At 52.3% G+C, this 16,631-nt stretch overlaps 2 protein-coding genes across 27 annotated transcripts in view; both read right to left on the bottom strand.

The window, feature by feature from the left end:
• LOC310898772 (uncharacterized protein) lies at window positions 1-15,029 on the bottom strand. 17 transcript variants are annotated; one of them, XM_083834234.1, is made up of 25 exons: window positions 14,931-15,024; window positions 14,736-14,790; window positions 14,284-14,384; window positions 12,956-13,066; window positions 12,785-12,837; window positions 12,277-12,413; window positions 12,022-12,143; window positions 11,814-11,906; window positions 11,601-11,654; window positions 9,676-11,500; window positions 9,498-9,591; window positions 9,234-9,321; window positions 5,849-6,048; window positions 5,613-5,747; window positions 5,479-5,529; window positions 5,290-5,349; window positions 4,676-5,187; window positions 3,854-4,053; window positions 3,680-3,743; window positions 3,485-3,539; window positions 3,033-3,133; window positions 1,505-1,557; window positions 1,186-1,253; window positions 1,021-1,114; window positions 1-844 (listed from the first exon to the last, which is right to left on the bottom strand). In XM_083834234.1, the coding sequence occupies exons 21-25, from the start codon at window positions 3,076-3,078 to the stop codon at window positions 812-814; spliced, it is 294 nt and encodes a 97-aa protein (XP_083690360.1). In that variant the 5' UTR covers window positions 3,079-3,133; window positions 3,485-3,539; window positions 3,680-3,743; window positions 3,854-4,053; window positions 4,676-5,187; window positions 5,290-5,349; window positions 5,479-5,529; window positions 5,613-5,747; window positions 5,849-6,048; window positions 9,234-9,321; window positions 9,498-9,591; window positions 9,676-11,500; window positions 11,601-11,654; window positions 11,814-11,906; window positions 12,022-12,143; window positions 12,277-12,413; window positions 12,785-12,837; window positions 12,956-13,066; window positions 14,284-14,384; window positions 14,736-14,790; window positions 14,931-15,024; the 3' UTR covers window positions 1-811. The 17 variants fall into 17 exon arrangements, 12 of the variants coding, with proteins under 12 accessions (XP_083690360.1, XP_083690363.1, XP_083690353.1 ...); XM_083834229.1 differs by having other exon boundaries at window positions 15-844; window positions 1,021-1,253; window positions 1,353-1,789; ... (1 more) ...; window positions 5,136-5,178; window positions 14,931-15,029; XM_083834230.1 differs by having other exon boundaries at window positions 16-844; window positions 1,021-1,253; window positions 1,353-1,789; ... (1 more) ...; window positions 5,136-5,178; window positions 5,692-5,747.
• Window positions 15,009-16,631, bottom strand: part of LOC310898771 (uncharacterized protein) — a 25,677-nt gene continuing 24,054 nt past the window's right edge. For 7 of the 10 annotated variants that reach the window (XR_014583679.1, XR_014583680.1, XR_014583681.1 and 4 more), the window contains 3 exons: window positions 16,556-16,615; window positions 16,406-16,453; window positions 15,092-16,108 (listed from right to left, as the gene is read on the bottom strand). Coding sequence is in view for 1 of the 10 variants with exons in the window: in XM_083834225.1 (XP_083690351.1) it covers window positions 15,158-15,187; window positions 16,017-16,108 (122 nt within the window). In the remaining 9 variants the exon portion in view is untranslated. The other 3 variants (XM_083834225.1, XR_014583686.1, XR_014583687.1) reach the window with 3 other exon arrangements.

The following is a 16,631-nucleotide window of genomic DNA, read 5'->3' on the forward strand; positions in this document are numbered from 1 at the left end:
AGTCCAGTGTACGAGCAGCTCTCAACCCCTCCCCAACGCAGGCTCCTATACTGTACAACCAGCTCTGAACCCCCCCGCTCCCCAGACACAGGCACCAAGACCCCGCAGAGAAGGCCCCAAGGGTGTGCAAGCAGCTCCCAACCACCCCCCCCGAGGCAAGCCCCAAAGCCGCATACAGGGAAGCCCCTAGCGTGTACAAGCAACTCACAACCCCTCCCAACTGCAGGCCCCAAAAGCGTAGAAGCAGCTCCCAACTCCCCAAACGTAGGCACCTACAGTGGACAAGCACCTCTCAACCACCCCCCAGCTGCAGACCTCAAAGCTGTACAAGCAGCTACAAACCATGCCCAAGGCAGGACCCTGCAGTGTACAAGCAGCTCTCACCCCCCCCCCAGATACAAGTCCCAAAGGTGGACAAGCAGCTCCCAACCCCCTCCAGATGCAAGTCCCAAAGATGTACAAGCAGCTCCCAACCCACTTCAGATGTAGATCCCTACATTGTACAAGCAGCTCCCAACCCCCACAGATACAGATCCCTACATTGTAGGAGCAGCTTCCAACCCCCCCAGATGCAGGCCCTGACCCCACCCCCAAAACACAGTCCCCAAAGGTGTACAAGCAGCTCCACACACCCCCAAGACACAGGCCCCAAAAGCCTAAACACATGCCAAGCAAGTACTAATGCAGGTGCCAAACGCTACAGACAGGCCCAAAAGCACAGGCACACGCCCCAGATGCTCGAGGCCGAGACGTAACTTGGCTTTCTGAATTACTGGAAAGCGGCTTTCCTTCTCAGCGAGGTGTGCGCAGGCTAGACAGGATGGGGCTTCAGGCACCTCTTCACCTGTGGAAACACACTGCCATCAGGCACTGCCATGCCAGACAAGCTTTTTCTGTTAAAACACCCTTCTCAGATGCCCTGCGGCATTCAAGTGACCTGCTTTGCTCCGATTCTAAAGACTAGTGTCACAGCCCACCTTGCCTGTGGCACCTGACCAACAGAAGAGAAAGCAACCATACCGTTTGGAAACCGTCACTGCACGTGCCGCTCCTTGATGCTCTGTAACCTCTTCTCAAATCCTCAGCCACTTCTGTGTAGAGCCTGCCAGGGCACCTGCAAAGCAAGATGGATACCCTTCACAGTCACCTTGCGCAACTTGGCCATTCTGCTCCAACCCCACTCACGACCAGCCTGCCCTTCTCGTGCTGCTCTTCAGAGCGCAGCTTGGCCCCTCTGAGTCTGTGCGAGGCACCTGCGAAAGAAAAAGAAAAGCATAGGCCGCGGCAGCATCCAAAGCCGCAGCACAGCTAGGACAGGTACTCTCACCTGCTCCCTTACTCTGCCCCCTCGCCTGCCCTCGAGGCAGATGCTTCCATCTGCTCTCTTAAGCCAGCTACAACACCTCTGGAATATAAACAGGACTTTAACTGTATTTTGTGTAGTTAAGTAACTGCAGTGACAACCGCACCCCTAAAATAACTGCTACATCTGTTCATCGCTCACCTTGCCAAAACCAGCTCTGGTCGTGAAGTCCCAGGTTGTACGCTGTGTTTCAGCTTTAACAAATGAAAACAGTCAGAAAATGATCATTCAGATGCCAGCATTAGCACCCATCCCTCAACCACACAAGGGACCCCATGGCTAATTTTATCATTTCAAAACAGCAGCCCCCTTGCCTCAGCACCTGGAAAGTAGATCAAGCCAGTCACCGGGTTGCCTACCGAGTCCTTGACAGTTCCAAAAGGAGCTCTTTCCTGTGACCGGTTCCTCCTAAGGTTTACCCCTCTACTGGGGAGGGGAACGAAATACAAACAAAAAATCAAAACCCCATATCTGCGAGCTTTCAAGATTCAATGACAGACCTCTCCTCTAGCACTACTCAAGCACTATGCAAACAGCTGCTCCCAAGCAGCTCAGGTCTCCCCCTCCACATTTGCCAAACACCACAGAGATGACTCTGTGCCAGCTGCCCTTCAGTACGTGCTCAGAGGCAGACCGGATGTCTTTGCCAAAACAGTCCGGACAATGTATTAGTACACCGCCACGTTAGCTACCATCACTAACTGCCAGGCAGGACAGCTCCAGGCCAAACACACACACACACAGGCACGCTACAAACCTTACGAACAAAACACAGAACACAAGGCACAAAAAAAAATGACTCCCAGAGGGAAGCCCTACAGCAAGTCAGAACAGGTGCTCTGCAGCAGGAGAGATTCAGCAAGGAGAGATTCAAATGTCACGACATGCGACTGGAAGCAACTGCCAGAACTGGGATGATGGAGGCATAAAAAGCCTGCCTTCAAGGCAAGAGACCAGAAGGATGGGGAGTGCAAACCCCGGAAGAAAAATGCTTCGGAAATGAACTCCCAAGACAGAGCTCCTGATGAAGCCCACATGACTTCCGCAACAGCGAGGATGGAAACAGATGCCATCTGAAACCGAATATGATGCACAAGACCTGAAACACATCTGCGCTTGAAGCTGCGACTGCAAGTCAAGAAGTGCTCAGATCAGCCCTACGATGATGAAACAAGCATTTAGGACCTTTGGTGTGGCTAACAAGTTGCCCATCTAATCCGTCCAGTGGAAAAAGGCAATGAGGATATCAAGATTTGAGGAGCGCGTAACATATGATAATCGCATCAAGAAACATTTGATACAAAAAAATTACACGCACAGAAGAAATGATCTCTTTAGGCTCCCACTGCAAGATAAGAAATGCTCAGCTTCCAACTGAGCATCAGCATTATTCCAGTGAGGTCAAGTGTTCAACACCCTCAGGACGGCTTCCCCAGGGCCTGCCAAGCACCAGGAGCAACAGCACAGCACAGACAACACAGAACACAGACACCAAGCTGGAACTGCCCTGCCTGGCACGTGCTCAAGCCCTACCTGACAGAATCCCACGCCCCCACACACTGTCTGACCGTGATCAATCCTAAAAGGCCCCATCCACAGCAATGACTTAAAAGCACAGACCCTCACCCTATGTGTGCATTCAAAACCCAAAAGCAAACATAGCACTTGCCCCGCAACTTAGCTTGGGAATGATGGGAGGCAGGTTCCATCCTCATCAAGGAACACGAAGGCTAGCCAGGACATTGCTTCCGGCACGAGGCTCCTCTTCACCTGCAGAAATAAAGTGCCATCGGGCACTGGCACACCAGCCAAACTTCTTCCAGTGAAACACCCACCTCAAAAACAAAACAGTAGTCCACTGACCTGCTCTGCTACTGAAGTCAGATAGACCAACTCCAGACAACTGCCCTCCTTCCCCTGCCAACCACCCCCAAACACACAGTATTTGCCCCTGGACTTAATTCTCAGGGGTCACAATCCATCCTCAAGGTGGACCACAGAGGCCAACTAGGATGTCCCCACTATCTTCTTCGTCCCTGGAAAAGAGGAGTCACCCAGAGGTGGGACCAATAGACTACCAAACCAAAACCAATGCCCTTTTCCCAACTTTTCTCCACTCACCTTCCCGATCCAGGCTCAGCACTTCCATTTACTGTGCTGAGCCAAGGTCACGTGGCTTAGACCAAGGAGAAAAAACAAACAAAAATGACAATCCACAAAACAGTCTATACCCACTCCTCTTCTTTCCTCCCCTACCCCAACAGCCAAGAAGCCCCAGACCCACGTTCCCCAACCCAGTACCACCGCTTCGCTCACCTAACATCCCAAGGAGATGCATCACCCTCGTGCCTCATTCAAGTGTCCGTGCCCATGCCCTGGGCTACAAGAAACAAAAAGAGGAGGTCATATCCGTGATGGACACGCAAACAGTACTGCTCCTTGCAGAGGACTCAAACACAGAGACGAGAGCCAGAAAAAAAAAAAACACACCCTCAGGTCCACAAATACCAAAAGGCCATGAATGCACAGCAGCCCCAACAGGGGTAATCACAGACTTCTCCTTTACAGATGAGAACGGTGACCCTGCTCAGTCTCTCCGTAATACTGCACTTATGCGGTCAAGCCCCTTCTGATGCGTACTGAAGCTCCTTGTGAAGCCTCTGGACAGTTATGCAAATGACTTGATATACCTAGAGATTAAAAGATAACTGAAAAAAAAAGGAACCGTACCCCACCATTTCCCAAAAACAAGTTAACCAGCAACACCTCCTAAGCACACCTCTATTACGTGAATTCCAAGCACTTAAAAACTAGAAGGCTGCAACGTCTAAAGACTCCACAGCCACACAAACCACAGGCAAAAGCTCCAAAAATAAAACAAACTGTCCCTAACCCTGAAAAAGACTACCCCTTACACGCCTACTGCTGCTCTTTTCAGACACATGCTTACACAGGGAGCTTCGATGATACTTATCTCCTAAACCCTGCTCCATCACTTTGCCACCAAGGTTATAACTTTCATAATATTTGCCTTAATTCTGCAGAAATCATAACGGACCCAGAACCACAAAGTAAACACACAAAGTAACACTGCCATCCTATCCGTAAAGACGCTATAACAATTACTCACCTGAAGAAGAGCTGCATGCAATACAGGCACCTATTACTAGATTGGTTTACTCTAACAGATCCTACCAGTTGTTACCTCACAAAGATGGGCGTACCGGTCTCTACTTGGAAACGCATCAGTCCATAGACTCTTAACCACCTAAAGAAACCTGCAACTCACTGAAGGAAAAACAAAGCACTTACCCCAAAGAGCAGCCCAGGCAGAATGAGCTCTCTGATGGGATGCCTGTGACTCAATGACCACCAGGCCCTGCCTGGAACCCAAAGCCAATCACCTGGGAAAGGGGAGGGGCAAAGCACAAAGTAGAAAGAGGAGAAGCAACACCTGTGGTTTATGTATCTATTTATATGGCTTAGCTCAACAGCATGCAGGGTGCAGACAAGAGAACTGGGTTGTTTCTAGAAGCAACAATCCCCATGTTTTGGCTTCAGCTTTGAATATTGAAAGCTTTTCTCCTTTACAACTCCTGTCTCAGGAACCAAACAGCATTCCAGTGACCTGCTTTGCTCCTATTCCAAGGACTATCACAGCCCACCTTGCCTGTGGCACCTGATAAACAGAACAGAAAGCAACCACAGCAGCAAAAGCCACTGCACCCTCAGGACAGTTACCCTCATCCCCTCCTTTACCTCAGCTGCTTACCTACCCCACGTGGCAGATGCTTCCACCCGTTCTCTGAAGCCTCCTAGAGCACCTCCAAAAGAGAAACTGGAATTTTACTCTATTTGATGTAGTTAAAAAAATTGCAGCGACAACCGCACCCCAAAAATAACAGCTACCTCTGTTCATCACTCACCAGAGTCACTCCAGAGGTAGCTCGGGTCGTGACGTCCTGTACTGCACACTGCGTTTCAGCCTGAACAAAGGAAAACACAGTCAGAAGACAAACATTCAGCTGACAGCATTAGCACCCATCCCTCAACAACAGAAGTCACCCCATATTTAATGTTTTCGTTTCAAAACAGCAGTCCACTTGCCTCTGTACCTGCAAGTTAGATCCAAGCTCGAAAGGAACGGCCACCATCACCCATGCCACCTGGGAACACAGAAGGACAAAATGACCACTGTGCTTGCAAGCGACCACCTGCCACATTACTCCTCTGTCCCAAACAGCCTCACCTCAGACCCTCAGAGGGAAACACCTGAATGTCTTCCCTTCGCTTCAGATAAGGGATCACCAGGCTGATAAAACTCTCACCTTCCCTCACTGCTCCGTGACACGGGGATTTCCCTGTCCAAGACTGCACGAAGCCCCTGCAGAGACGAGAGAAAAGCACACCATGAGGCACCTCACAGCCACAGCGTACCTGCTGCAATACCTCTCTCTTCCCAACTCCTTTACTTCAGCTCCTCACCAGCTCTGAGATTCTTTGCTTCAGTTTCCCCATTGACTGGGTAATCCAGGTTCACAATCTATCCGGTACTTCACTGAAAATACACAGCTGCTGGCCTGTTACAAGTCAATTTTCTTTTTTCCTTGACTGTTTTCCTCTTTGAGGTGGTAATGTTTCTTACACCGTGATTTCCAACCAATTGCTCTAAGGATTCTGGTTGTCTGCATTTCACAAGGTTGTCTGGTAAGCTTTCTTATCACTGCAAGCATATCTCAACACCACCTTCCTTCCCTCTAAACAATGTAACTCTGTGCAAAAACATTTTTATTCCCACAACCTTGATCCCCTTACCCTAAAATCCTTATTCCCTTTAAGCCTAACAACTCTAACCACAACCCTAACCCTTCGTATCAACCCCCCAACGCTAATGACACTGACTAATGATCCAAACCCCAAACTGCCCCTAACCCCAGGCAACCCACAAAGAAACTGACACAAAGCTGAAAACTACAAAAAAGGCAAAACCCTGGATACAGACCCCAAATCACAAACACGCGACCAAAATGCTACAGAAAAGCCCCAGACGCAGGTCCCAAGCACTACAGCTAGGCCCCAGAAGCTCAAGACACATCCCAAAGCCAAAATGCAAGCCCCAAACGCTACAGAAAAGCCCCCAAACACCAGACACACTCCCCAGAGGCACGCCCCAAAGGTGTACAAACAGCCCCAACCTCCCAAGACCCAGACCCCTACAGCGTAGAAGCAGCTCCCAACCACCCCCCCCCCCAAGGCAGGCCCTAACAGTGTGCAAGCAGCTCCCACCCCCCCCAGACGCAGGCCCCAAAGGTGTACAAGCAGCTCACAACCACCCCCCCAGAGGCAGGCCCCAACCCCCTCCAGACGCAAGCCCGAAAGGTGTACAACCAGCTCCAACCCACCCCCACCAAGACGCAGGCCCCAAAGGTGTACAAGCAACTCCCCACCCTCCCTCCCCAGAGGCAGGCCCCAAAGGTGTACAACCAGCACCCGACCCCCCCCAGATGCAAGCCCCAAAGGTGCACAAGCAGCTCCAAACCTCCCCCCCAACCCAGGCGTCCAGTGTACGAGCAGCTCCCACCCCCCCCCCAACGCAGGCTCCTATACTGTACAACCAGCTCTGAACCCCCCCACTCCCCAGACACAGGCACCAAGCCCCCACAGAGGCAGGCCCCGAGGGTGCACAAGCAGCTCCATACCTCCCCCCCCCAACCCAGGCTTCCAGTGTACGAGCAGCTCCCAACCCCCCCCCCAACGCAGGCTCCTACACTACAACCAGCTCTGAACCCCCCCCACAGACTCACCAGACGCAGGCACCAAGCCCCCACAGAGGCAGGCCCCAAGGGTGTGCAAGCAGCTCCCAAGCCCCCCCCCCAAGAGGCAGGCCCCAAAGCCCCATAGAGGGAAGCCCCTAGCCTGTACAAGCAACTCACAACCCTCCCCAGAGGCACGCCCCAAAGCTGTAAAAACAGCCCCAACCCCCCAAGACCCAGACCCCTACAGCATAAAAGCAGCTCCCAACCCCACCCCCAAGGCACATGCCCCAACCCCCCCCCCCCCAAGGCAGGCCCTAACAGTGTACAAGCAGCTCCCAACCCCCCCCAGATGCAAGCCCCAAAGGTGCACAAGCAGCTCCAAACCTCCCCCCCCAACCCAGGCTTCCAGTGTACGAGCAGCTCCCACCCCCCCCCCCCCCCAACGCAGGCTCCTATACTGTACAACCAGCTCTGAACCCCCCCGCTCCCCAGACACAGGCACCAAGCCCCCGCAGAGGCAGGCCCCAAGGGTGTGCAAGCAGCTCACAACAACCCCCCCCCCCCCAGAGGCAGGCCCCAAAGCCCCATAGAGGGAAGCCCCTAGCATGTACAAGCAACTCACAACCCCTCCCAGCTGCAGACCCCAAAGCTGTACAAGCAGCTACAAACCATGTCCAAGGCAGGACCCTGCAGTGTACAAGCAGCTCCCAACTCCCCCCCCAGATACAAGTCCCAAAGATGTACAAGCAGCTCCCAACCCCCCCCAGATGCAAGCCCCAAAGGTGCACAAGCAGCTCCAAACCTTCCCCCCCAACCCAGGCGTCCAGTGTACGAGCAGCTCCCAACCCCCCCCAACGCAGGCTCCTACACTACAACCAGCTCTGAACCCCCCCCCCCCACCCCCCACTCACCAGACGCAGGCACCAAGCCCCCGCAGAGGCAGGCCCCAAGGGTGTGCAAGCAGCTTCCAACCCCTCCCCCCCCCGAGGCAGGCCCCAAAGCCCCATAGAGGGAAGCCCCTAGCGTGTACAAGCAACTCCCCACCCTCCCCAGAGGCACGCCCCAAAGGTGTAAAAACAGCCCCAACCCCCCAAGACCCAGACCCCTACAGCATAGAAGCAGCTCCCAGCCCCACCCCCAAGGCACATGCCCCAACCCCCCCCCCAAGGCAGGCCCTAACAGTGTACAAGCAGCTCCCAACCCCCTCCAGATGCAAGCCCGAAAGATGTACAAGCAGCTCCCAACCCCCCCCCCAGATGCAAGTCCCAAAGGTGCACAAGCAGCTCCAAACCTCCCCCCCCCAACCCAGGCGTCTAGAGGACGAGCAGCTCCCAACCCCCCCCCCAACGCAGGCTCCTATACTGTACAACCAGCTCTGAACCCCCCCACTCCCCAGACACAGGCACCAAGCCCCCGCAGCGGCAGGCCCTAAGGGTGTGCAAGCAGCTCACAATCACCCCCCGCCCAGAGGCAGGCCCCAAAGCCCCATACAGGGAAGCCCCTAGCGTGTACAAGCATCTCACAACCCCTCCCAGCTGCAGGCCCCAAAAGTGTACAAGCAGCTCCCAACTCCCCAAACGTGGGCACCTACAGTGGACAAGCACCTCTCAACCACCCCCCAGCTGCAGACCCCAAAGCTGTACAAGCAGCTACAAACCCTGCCCAAGGCAGGACCCTGCAGTGAACAAGCAGCTCCCCCCCCACCCCAGATACAAGTCCCAAAGATGTACAAGCAGCTCCCCCCCCCCCAGATACAAGTCCCAAAGGTGGACAAGCAGCTCCCAACCCCCTCCAGATGCAGATCCCTGCAGTGTACAAGCAGCTCCCAACACGCACCCCCAAACGCAAGCCCATACTGTGTACAAGCAGCTCCCAATCCCCACAGATACAGATCCCTACATTGTAGGAGCACCTTCCAACCCCCCCAGATGCAGGCCCTGACCCCACCCCCAGACACAGTACCCAAAGGTGTACAAGCAGCTCCACACACCCCCAAGACACAGGCCCCAAAAGCCTAAATATATGCCAAGAAAGTACTAATGCAGGTACCAAATGCTACAGACAGGCCCAAAAGCACAGGCACACGCCCCAGATGCTCGAGGCCGAGACGTAACTTGGCTTTCTGAATTACTGGAAAGCGGCTTTCCTTCTCAGCGAGGTGTGCGCAGGCTAGACAGGATGGGGCTTCAGGCACCTCTTCACCTGTGGAAACACACTGCCGTCAGGCACTGCCATGCCAGACAAGCTTTTTCTGTTAAAACACCCTTCTCAGATGCCCCGCGGCATTCAAGTGACCTGCTTTGCTCCGATTCTAAAGACTAGTGTCACAGCCCACCTTGCCTGTGGCACCTGACCAACAGAAGAGAAAGCAACCATACCGTTTGGAAACCGTCACTGCACGTGCCGCTCCTTGATGCTCTGTAACCTCTTCTCAAATCCACAGCCACTTCTGCGTAGAGCCTGCCAGGGCACCTGCAAAGCAAGATGGATACCCTTCACAGTCACCTTGCGCAACTTGGCCATTCTGCTCCACTGCTCCACTCACGACCAGCCTGCCCTTCTCGTGCTGCTCTTCAGAGCGCAGCTTGGCCCCTCTGGGTCTGTGCGAGGCACCTGCGAAAGAAAAAGAAAAGCATAGGCCGCGGCAGCATCCAAAGCCGCAGCACAGCTAGGACAGGTACTCTCACCTGCTCCCTTACTCTGCCCCCTCACCTGCCCTCGAGGCAGATGCTTCCATCTGCTCTCTTAAGCCAGCTACAACACCTCTGGAATATAAACAGGACTTTAACTGTATTTTGTGTAGTTAAGTAACTGCAGTGACAACCGCACCCCTAAAATAACTGCTACATCTGTTCATCGCTCACCTTGCCAAAACCAGCTCTGGTCGTGAAGTCCCAGGTTGTACGCTGTGTTTCAGCTTTAACAAATGAAAACAGTCAGAAAATGATCATTCAGATGCCAGCATTAGCACCCATCCCTCAACCACACAAGGGACCCCATGGCTAATTTTATCATTTCAAAACAGCAGCCCCCTTGCCTCAGCACCTGGAAAGTAGATCAAGCCAGTCACCGGGTTGCCTACCGAGTCCTTGACAGTTCCAAAAGGAGCTCTTTCCTGTGACCGGTTCCTCCTAAGGTTTACCCCTCTACTGGGGAGGGGAACGAAATACAAACAAAAAATCAAAACCCCATATCTGCGAGCTTTCAAGATTCAATGACAGACCTCTCCTCTAGCACTATTCAAGCACTATGCAAACAGCTGCTCCCAAGCAGCTCAGGTCTCCCCCTCCACATTTGCCAAACACCACAGAGATGACTCTGTGCCAGCTGCCCTTCAGTACGTGCCCAGAGGCAGACCAGATGTCTTTGCCAAAACAGTCCGGACAATGTATTAGTACACCGCCACGTTAGCTACCATCACTAACTGCCAGGCAGGACAGCTCCAGGCCAAACACACACACACAGGCACGCTACAAACCTTACGAACAAAACACAGAACACAAGGCACAAAAAAAAATGACTCCCAGAGGGAAGCCCTACAGCAAGTCAGAACAGGTGCTCTGCAGCAGGAGAGATTCAGCAAGGAGAGACTCAAATGTCACGACATGCGACTGGAAGCAACTGCCAGAACTGGGATGATGGAGGCATAAAAAGCCTGCCTTCAAGACAAGAGACCAGAAGGATGGGGAGTGCAAACCCCAGAAGAAATCTCTTAGGAAATGAATTCCCAAGCAAGAGCTCCTGATGCGACCCAGATGACTTCTGCAAGAGTGAGGATGGAAACAGATGCCATCTGAAGCCGAATATGATGCACAAGACCTGAAACACATCGGCGCTTTAAGCTGCGTCTGCAATACAAGAAGTGCTCGGATCAGACCCATGATGACAAAACAAGCATTTAGGACCTTTGGTACGGCTAACAAGTTGCCTTTCTAGTCTGTCCAGTGCAAAAAGCAATGAGGATATCAAGACCTGAGGAGCACGTAACATATGATGATCGCATCAAGAAACATTTGACACAAAGACCCGAGGAGTGCATGACACAGAACACACCCTGCAGAAGCAGCGCTACAAGACAAATAAACAGATGGGAACTGTCCTGCCTGGCACATACTCTCACACTACAAAATACCCCCTGCTCCTTCTATTAGCCTGGTGACCCAGCCTCAAGCAGCCTGAACCACCCTCACGGTGGCACCAAGTATATTCAGCCGGCTGGCTCCATGCTGCTCCGGCTCCCAGCTCCCATCAGCCACACCACATATGCAAATACCAGGTGCCCCTCAACTTAGCTCTCAGATTGCTGGATGGTAAATTCCCTCCACCTCAAGAAATGCACAGACACTGAGACATCTTAGTCCATGGCCAGGCTCATCATCATCTGCAAAAACAGCGTACCAGCATTCACTAGCACACCGGCCCTGATGCCCACCTCCTCCGCAATACTGACTACCACTGAAGCAACATACGGTTGTGCTCACCCGTTCCTGTCTGAGTCCAAGCTCCAACAGTACAGCCAGTATCACCCACACCACCTGGGAAAACAAAGGGATAAAATGATCGTTGTGTTCTCAAGTAATCACCCACCACGCTGCTCCTCTATCCCACCCAGCCTCACCTCAGACCCTCAGCAGATTCTGAGGAAGGCCTGCTGCAGCACCTGCTAAACCAGGGGAAACACTTCAAGGACTTGCCTTAGGGGGACCTTGCTTAGGGACACTGACTGGGCTGACGACCCTCTCGCCTTTCCTCAGCACTCCACAAAGTGGGGATTCACCTCTCCAAGGCTGCAGGAAGCACCCACAAAAGAAAAAAAAAAGGCAGATCCTCAGGCACCTCACAGGCACAGCCTACCTGCTGCAATACCTCTCTTTCACTAGCTCTTTTTCTTCAGCTGCTCACATGCTCCAACTCGGCCGGGCCGGCACCACAGACTGGTGGTGCTTTCCACACTGCTGGAAAGCAGGCTTTATCCTCAAGGCACGTGCAGGCTACATGAGATGGGGCTCCAGGCACCTCTTCACCTGTGGAAACACACTGCCATCAGACACCGCCATGCCAGACAAACTTTTCCTGTTAAAACACCCTTCTCAGATGCCCTGCGGCATTCCAGTGACCTGCTTTGCTCCCATTCTAAAGACTGATGTCACAGCCCACCTTGCCTGTGGCACCTGATCAACAGAAGAGAAAGCAACCGCAGCGCTTGGAAACCATCCCTGCACGTGCTGCTCCTTGTCACTCTCCGGCCTCATCTCAAATCCTCAGCCACTTCTGTGAAGAGCCTGCCATGGCACCTGCAAAGCAAGACAGAGACCTTTCATAGTCACCTCGTGCTACTTGGCCATTCCGCTCCAACCCAGCTCATGACCAGCCCCCCTACTTAAGCAGCTCTTCAGAATGCAGTTTGCTCCTTTGAGCCTGTGCGAGACACCAGTGAAAGAGGAAGAAAAGCATAGGCCGCGGCAGCATCCAAAGCCGCAGCACAGCTAGGACAGTTACTCTCATCTGCTGCCTTACCTCTACCCGCTTACCTACCCCGAGGCAGATGCTTCCATCTACCCTCTTAAGCTAGCTACAACACCTCTAAAACAGAAAAGAGGGGTCACTTAGAGTGACAGTGAGAACCGCAACCCAACTATAAGTGCTCCGTCTGTTCATCGCTCACCTTGCCAAAAGCAGCTCTGGGTGTGACGTCCCAGGTTGTACGCTGTGTTTCAGCTTTAACAAACGAAAACATAGAAGGTAATCATTCAGCTGCCAGCATTAGCACCCATCCCTCAACAACACAAGGGACCCCATGTCTAGTTTTATCATTTCAAAACAGCAGACAACTTGCCTCGGCACCTCAGAAGTAGATCAAGACAGTCACCGAGCTGCCGAACGAGAGCTTGACAGCTCCAGAAGGAGCTCTTTCCTTTGACCGGTTGCTCCTAAGGTTTATCTAGGACTGGAGAAAAATAAAAACACTCCACATCTGCGAGCTTTCAAGATTCAATGACAGACCTCTCCTCTAGCACTATTCAAGCACTATGCAAACAGCTGCTCGCAAGCAGCTCAAGTCTCCCCCTCCACATTTGCCAAACACCACAGAGATGACTCTGTGCCAGCTGCCCTTCAGTACGTGCCCAGAGGCAGACCGGATGTCTTTGCCAAAACAGTCCGGACAATGTATTAGTACACCGCCACGTTAGCTACCATCACTAACTGCCAGGCAGGACAGCTCCAGGCCAAACACACACACAGGCATGCTACAAACGTTACGAACAAAACACAGAACACAAGGCGCAAAAAAAGGACTCCCAGAGGGAAGCCCTACAGCGACAGCAAGTCAGAACAGGTGCTCTGCAGCAGACCCAAGGAGAGACTCAAATGTCACGACATGCGACTGGAAGCAACTGCCAGAACTGGGATGATGGAGGCATAAAAAGCCTGCCTTCAAGGCAAGAGACCAGAAGGATGGGGAGTGCAAACCCCGGAAGAAAAATGCTTCGGAAATGAACTCCCAAGACAGAGCTCCTGATGAAGCCCACATGACTTCCGCAACAGCGAGGATGGAAACAGATGCCATCTGAAACCGAATATGATGCACAAGACCTGAAACACATCTGCGCTTGAAGCTGCGACTGCAAGTCAAGAAGTGCTCAGATCAGCCCTACGATGATGAAACAAGCATTTAGGACCTTTGGTGTGGCTAACAAGTTGCCCATCTAATCCGTCCAGTGGAAAAAGGCAATGAGGATATCAAGACCTGAGGAGCGTGTAACATATGATAATCGCATCAAGAAACATTTGATACAAAAAAATTACACGCACAGAAGAAGTGATCTCTTTAGGCTCCCACTGCAAGACAAGAAATGCTCAGCTTCCGTTTGAGCATCAGCATTATTCCAGTGAGGTCAAGTGTTCGACACCCTCAGGAAGGCTTCCCCAGGGCCTGCCAAGCACCAGGAGCAACAGCACAGCACAGACAACACAGAACACAGACACCAAGCTGGAACTGCCCTGCCTGGCACGTGCTCAAGCCCTACCTGACAGAATCCCACGCCCCCACACACTGTCTGACCGTGATCAATCCTAAAAGGCCCCATCCACAGCAATGACTTAAAAGCACAGACCCTCGCCCTATGTGTGCATTCAAAACCCAAAAGCAAACATAGCACTTGCCCCGCAACTTAGCTTGGGAATGATGGGAGGCAGGTTCCATCCTCATCAAGGAACACGAAGGCTAGCCAGGACATTGCTTCCGGCACGAGGCTCCTCTTCACCTGCAGAAATAAAGTGCCATCGGGCACTGGCACACCAGCCAAACTTCTTCTAGTGAAACACCCACCTCAAAAACAAAACAGTAGTCCGCTGACCTGCTCTGCTACTGAAGTCAGATAGACCAACTCCAGACAACTGCCCGCCTTCCCCTGCCAACCACCCCCAAACACACAGTATTTGCCCCTGGACTTAATTCTCAGGGGTCACAATCCATCCTCAAGGTGGACCACAGAGGCCAACTAGGATGTCCCCACTATCTTCTTCGTCCCCGGAAAAGAGGAGTCACCCAGAGGTGGGACCAATAGACTACCAAACCAAAACCAATGCCCTTTTCCCAACTTTTCTCCACTCACCTTCCCGATCCAGGCTTAGCGCTTCCATTTACTGTGCTGAGCCAAGGTCACGTAGCTTAGACCAAGGAGAAAGAACAAACAAACGTGAAAATCCACAAAACAGTCTATACCCACTCCTCTTCTTTCCTCCCCTACCCCAACAGCCAAGAAGCCCCAGACCCACGTTCCCCAACCCAGTACCACCGCTTCGCTCACCTAACATCCCAAGGAGATGCATCACGCTCCCAGCTCCTCTTGTGCTCAGAGCATCTCCAGCATTTCAGGAACTGGAACCGCTGATGCCTGGCGCGCCTCAGGAACGTGGCAGGAGATGTACTCTGCTGTCGCAAAGTGCTTCCAAAGCCTGCGTAACAGGCAAAGCAGACTAACACAATCCACTGACCAACTCAGGGCCCACACTGCCGTCCACTCACCCTCGTGCCTCATTCAAGTGTCCGTGCCCATGCCCTGGGCTACAAGAAACAAAAAGAGGAGGTCATATCCGTGATGGACACGTAAACAGTACAGCTCCTTGCAGAGGACTCAAACACAGAGACGAGAGCCAGAAAAAAAAACCTCAGGTCCACAAATGCCAAAAGGCCATGAATGCACAGCAGCCCCAACAGGGGTAATCACAGACTTACCCTTTACAGATGAAAAAGGTGACCCTGCTCAGTCTCTTGGTAATGCTACCGTGCTTATGCGGTCGAGGAACCGTACCCCACCATTTCTTAGAAACGAGTTAGCCAGCAACACCTCCTAAGCACACCTCTATTACGTGAATTCCAAGCACTTAAAAACTAGAAGGCTGCAACGTCTAAACACTCTACAGCCACACAAACCACAGGCAAAAGCTCCAAAACTATAACAAACTGTCCCTAACCCTGAAAAAGACCACCCCTTCCACGCCTACTGCTGCTCTTTTCAGATGCATGCTTACACAGGGAGCTTCGATGATACTTATCTCCTAAACCCTGCTCCATCACTTTGCCACCAAGGTTATAACTTTCATAATATTTGGCTTAAATCAGCAAAAATCATAAGGGACCCAGAACCACAAAGCAAACACACAAAGTAAGATTGCCGCAATATCCGTAAACATGCTATACCAATTACTCACCTGAAGAAGAGCTGCACGCAATACAGGCACCTATTACTAGATTGGTTTACTCTAACAGATCCTACCAGTTGTTACCTCACAAAGATGGGCGTACCGGTCTCTACTTGGAAACGCATCAGTCCATAGACTCTTAACCACCTAAAGAAACCTGCAACTCACTGAAGGAAAAACAAAGCACTTACCCCAAAGAGCAGCCCAGGCAGAATGAGCTCTCTGATGGGATGCCTGTGACTCAATGACCACCAGGCCCTCCCTGGAACCCAAAGCCAATCACCTGGGAAAGGGGAGGGGCAAAGCACAAGAAAGTAGAAAGAGGAGAAGCAGCAGCTGTGGTTTATTTTTTTTTGCTTCAGCTTTGAATATTGAAAGCTTTTCTCCTCTACAACTCCTTTCTCAGGAACCAAACAGCATTCCAGTGACCTGCTTTGCTCCTATTCTAAAGACTATCACAGCCCACCACCTTGCCTGTGGCACCTGATAAGCAGAACAGAAAGCAACCACAGCAGCAAAAGCCACTGCACCCTCAGGACAGTTACCCTCATCCCCTCCTTTACCTCAGCCGCTTACCTACCCCACGTGGCAGATGCTTCCACCCGTTCTCTGAAGCCACCTAGAGCACCTCCAAAAGAGAAACTGGAATTTTACTCTACTTGATATAGTTAAAAAAACTGCAGCGACAACCGCACCCCAAAAATAACACCTACCTCTGTTCATCACTCACCAGAGTCACTCCAGAGGTAGCTCGCGCCGTGACGTCCTGTACTGCACACTGCGTTTCAGCCTGAACAAAGGAAAAC

The sequence above is a fragment of the Anser anser genome (genome assembly GCF_964211835.1).
Source record: "Anser anser genome assembly, chromosome: 4".
Taxonomy (NCBI): domain Eukaryota; kingdom Metazoa; phylum Chordata; class Aves; order Anseriformes; family Anatidae; genus Anser; species Anser anser.

What these genes read in the sequence shown, in the direction of transcription:
- LOC310898772 (XM_083834231.1), bottom strand. Translation starts at nt 5,517, where the DNA reads ATGGTGGCCGTTCCTTTCGAGCTTGGATCTAACTTGCAG. An exon ending in CTACCTCTGGAGTGACTCTG is followed by an intron (nt 5,179 to 5,289) that starts GTGAGTGATGAA and finishes GAGGTGCTCTAG; the next exon opens with GAGGCTTCAGAGAACGGGTG. An exon ending in GCATCTGCCACGTGGGGTAG is followed by an intron (nt 4,768 to 5,135) that starts GTAAGCAGCTGA and finishes CCCCTTTCCCAG; the next exon opens with GTGATTGGCTTTGGGTTCCA.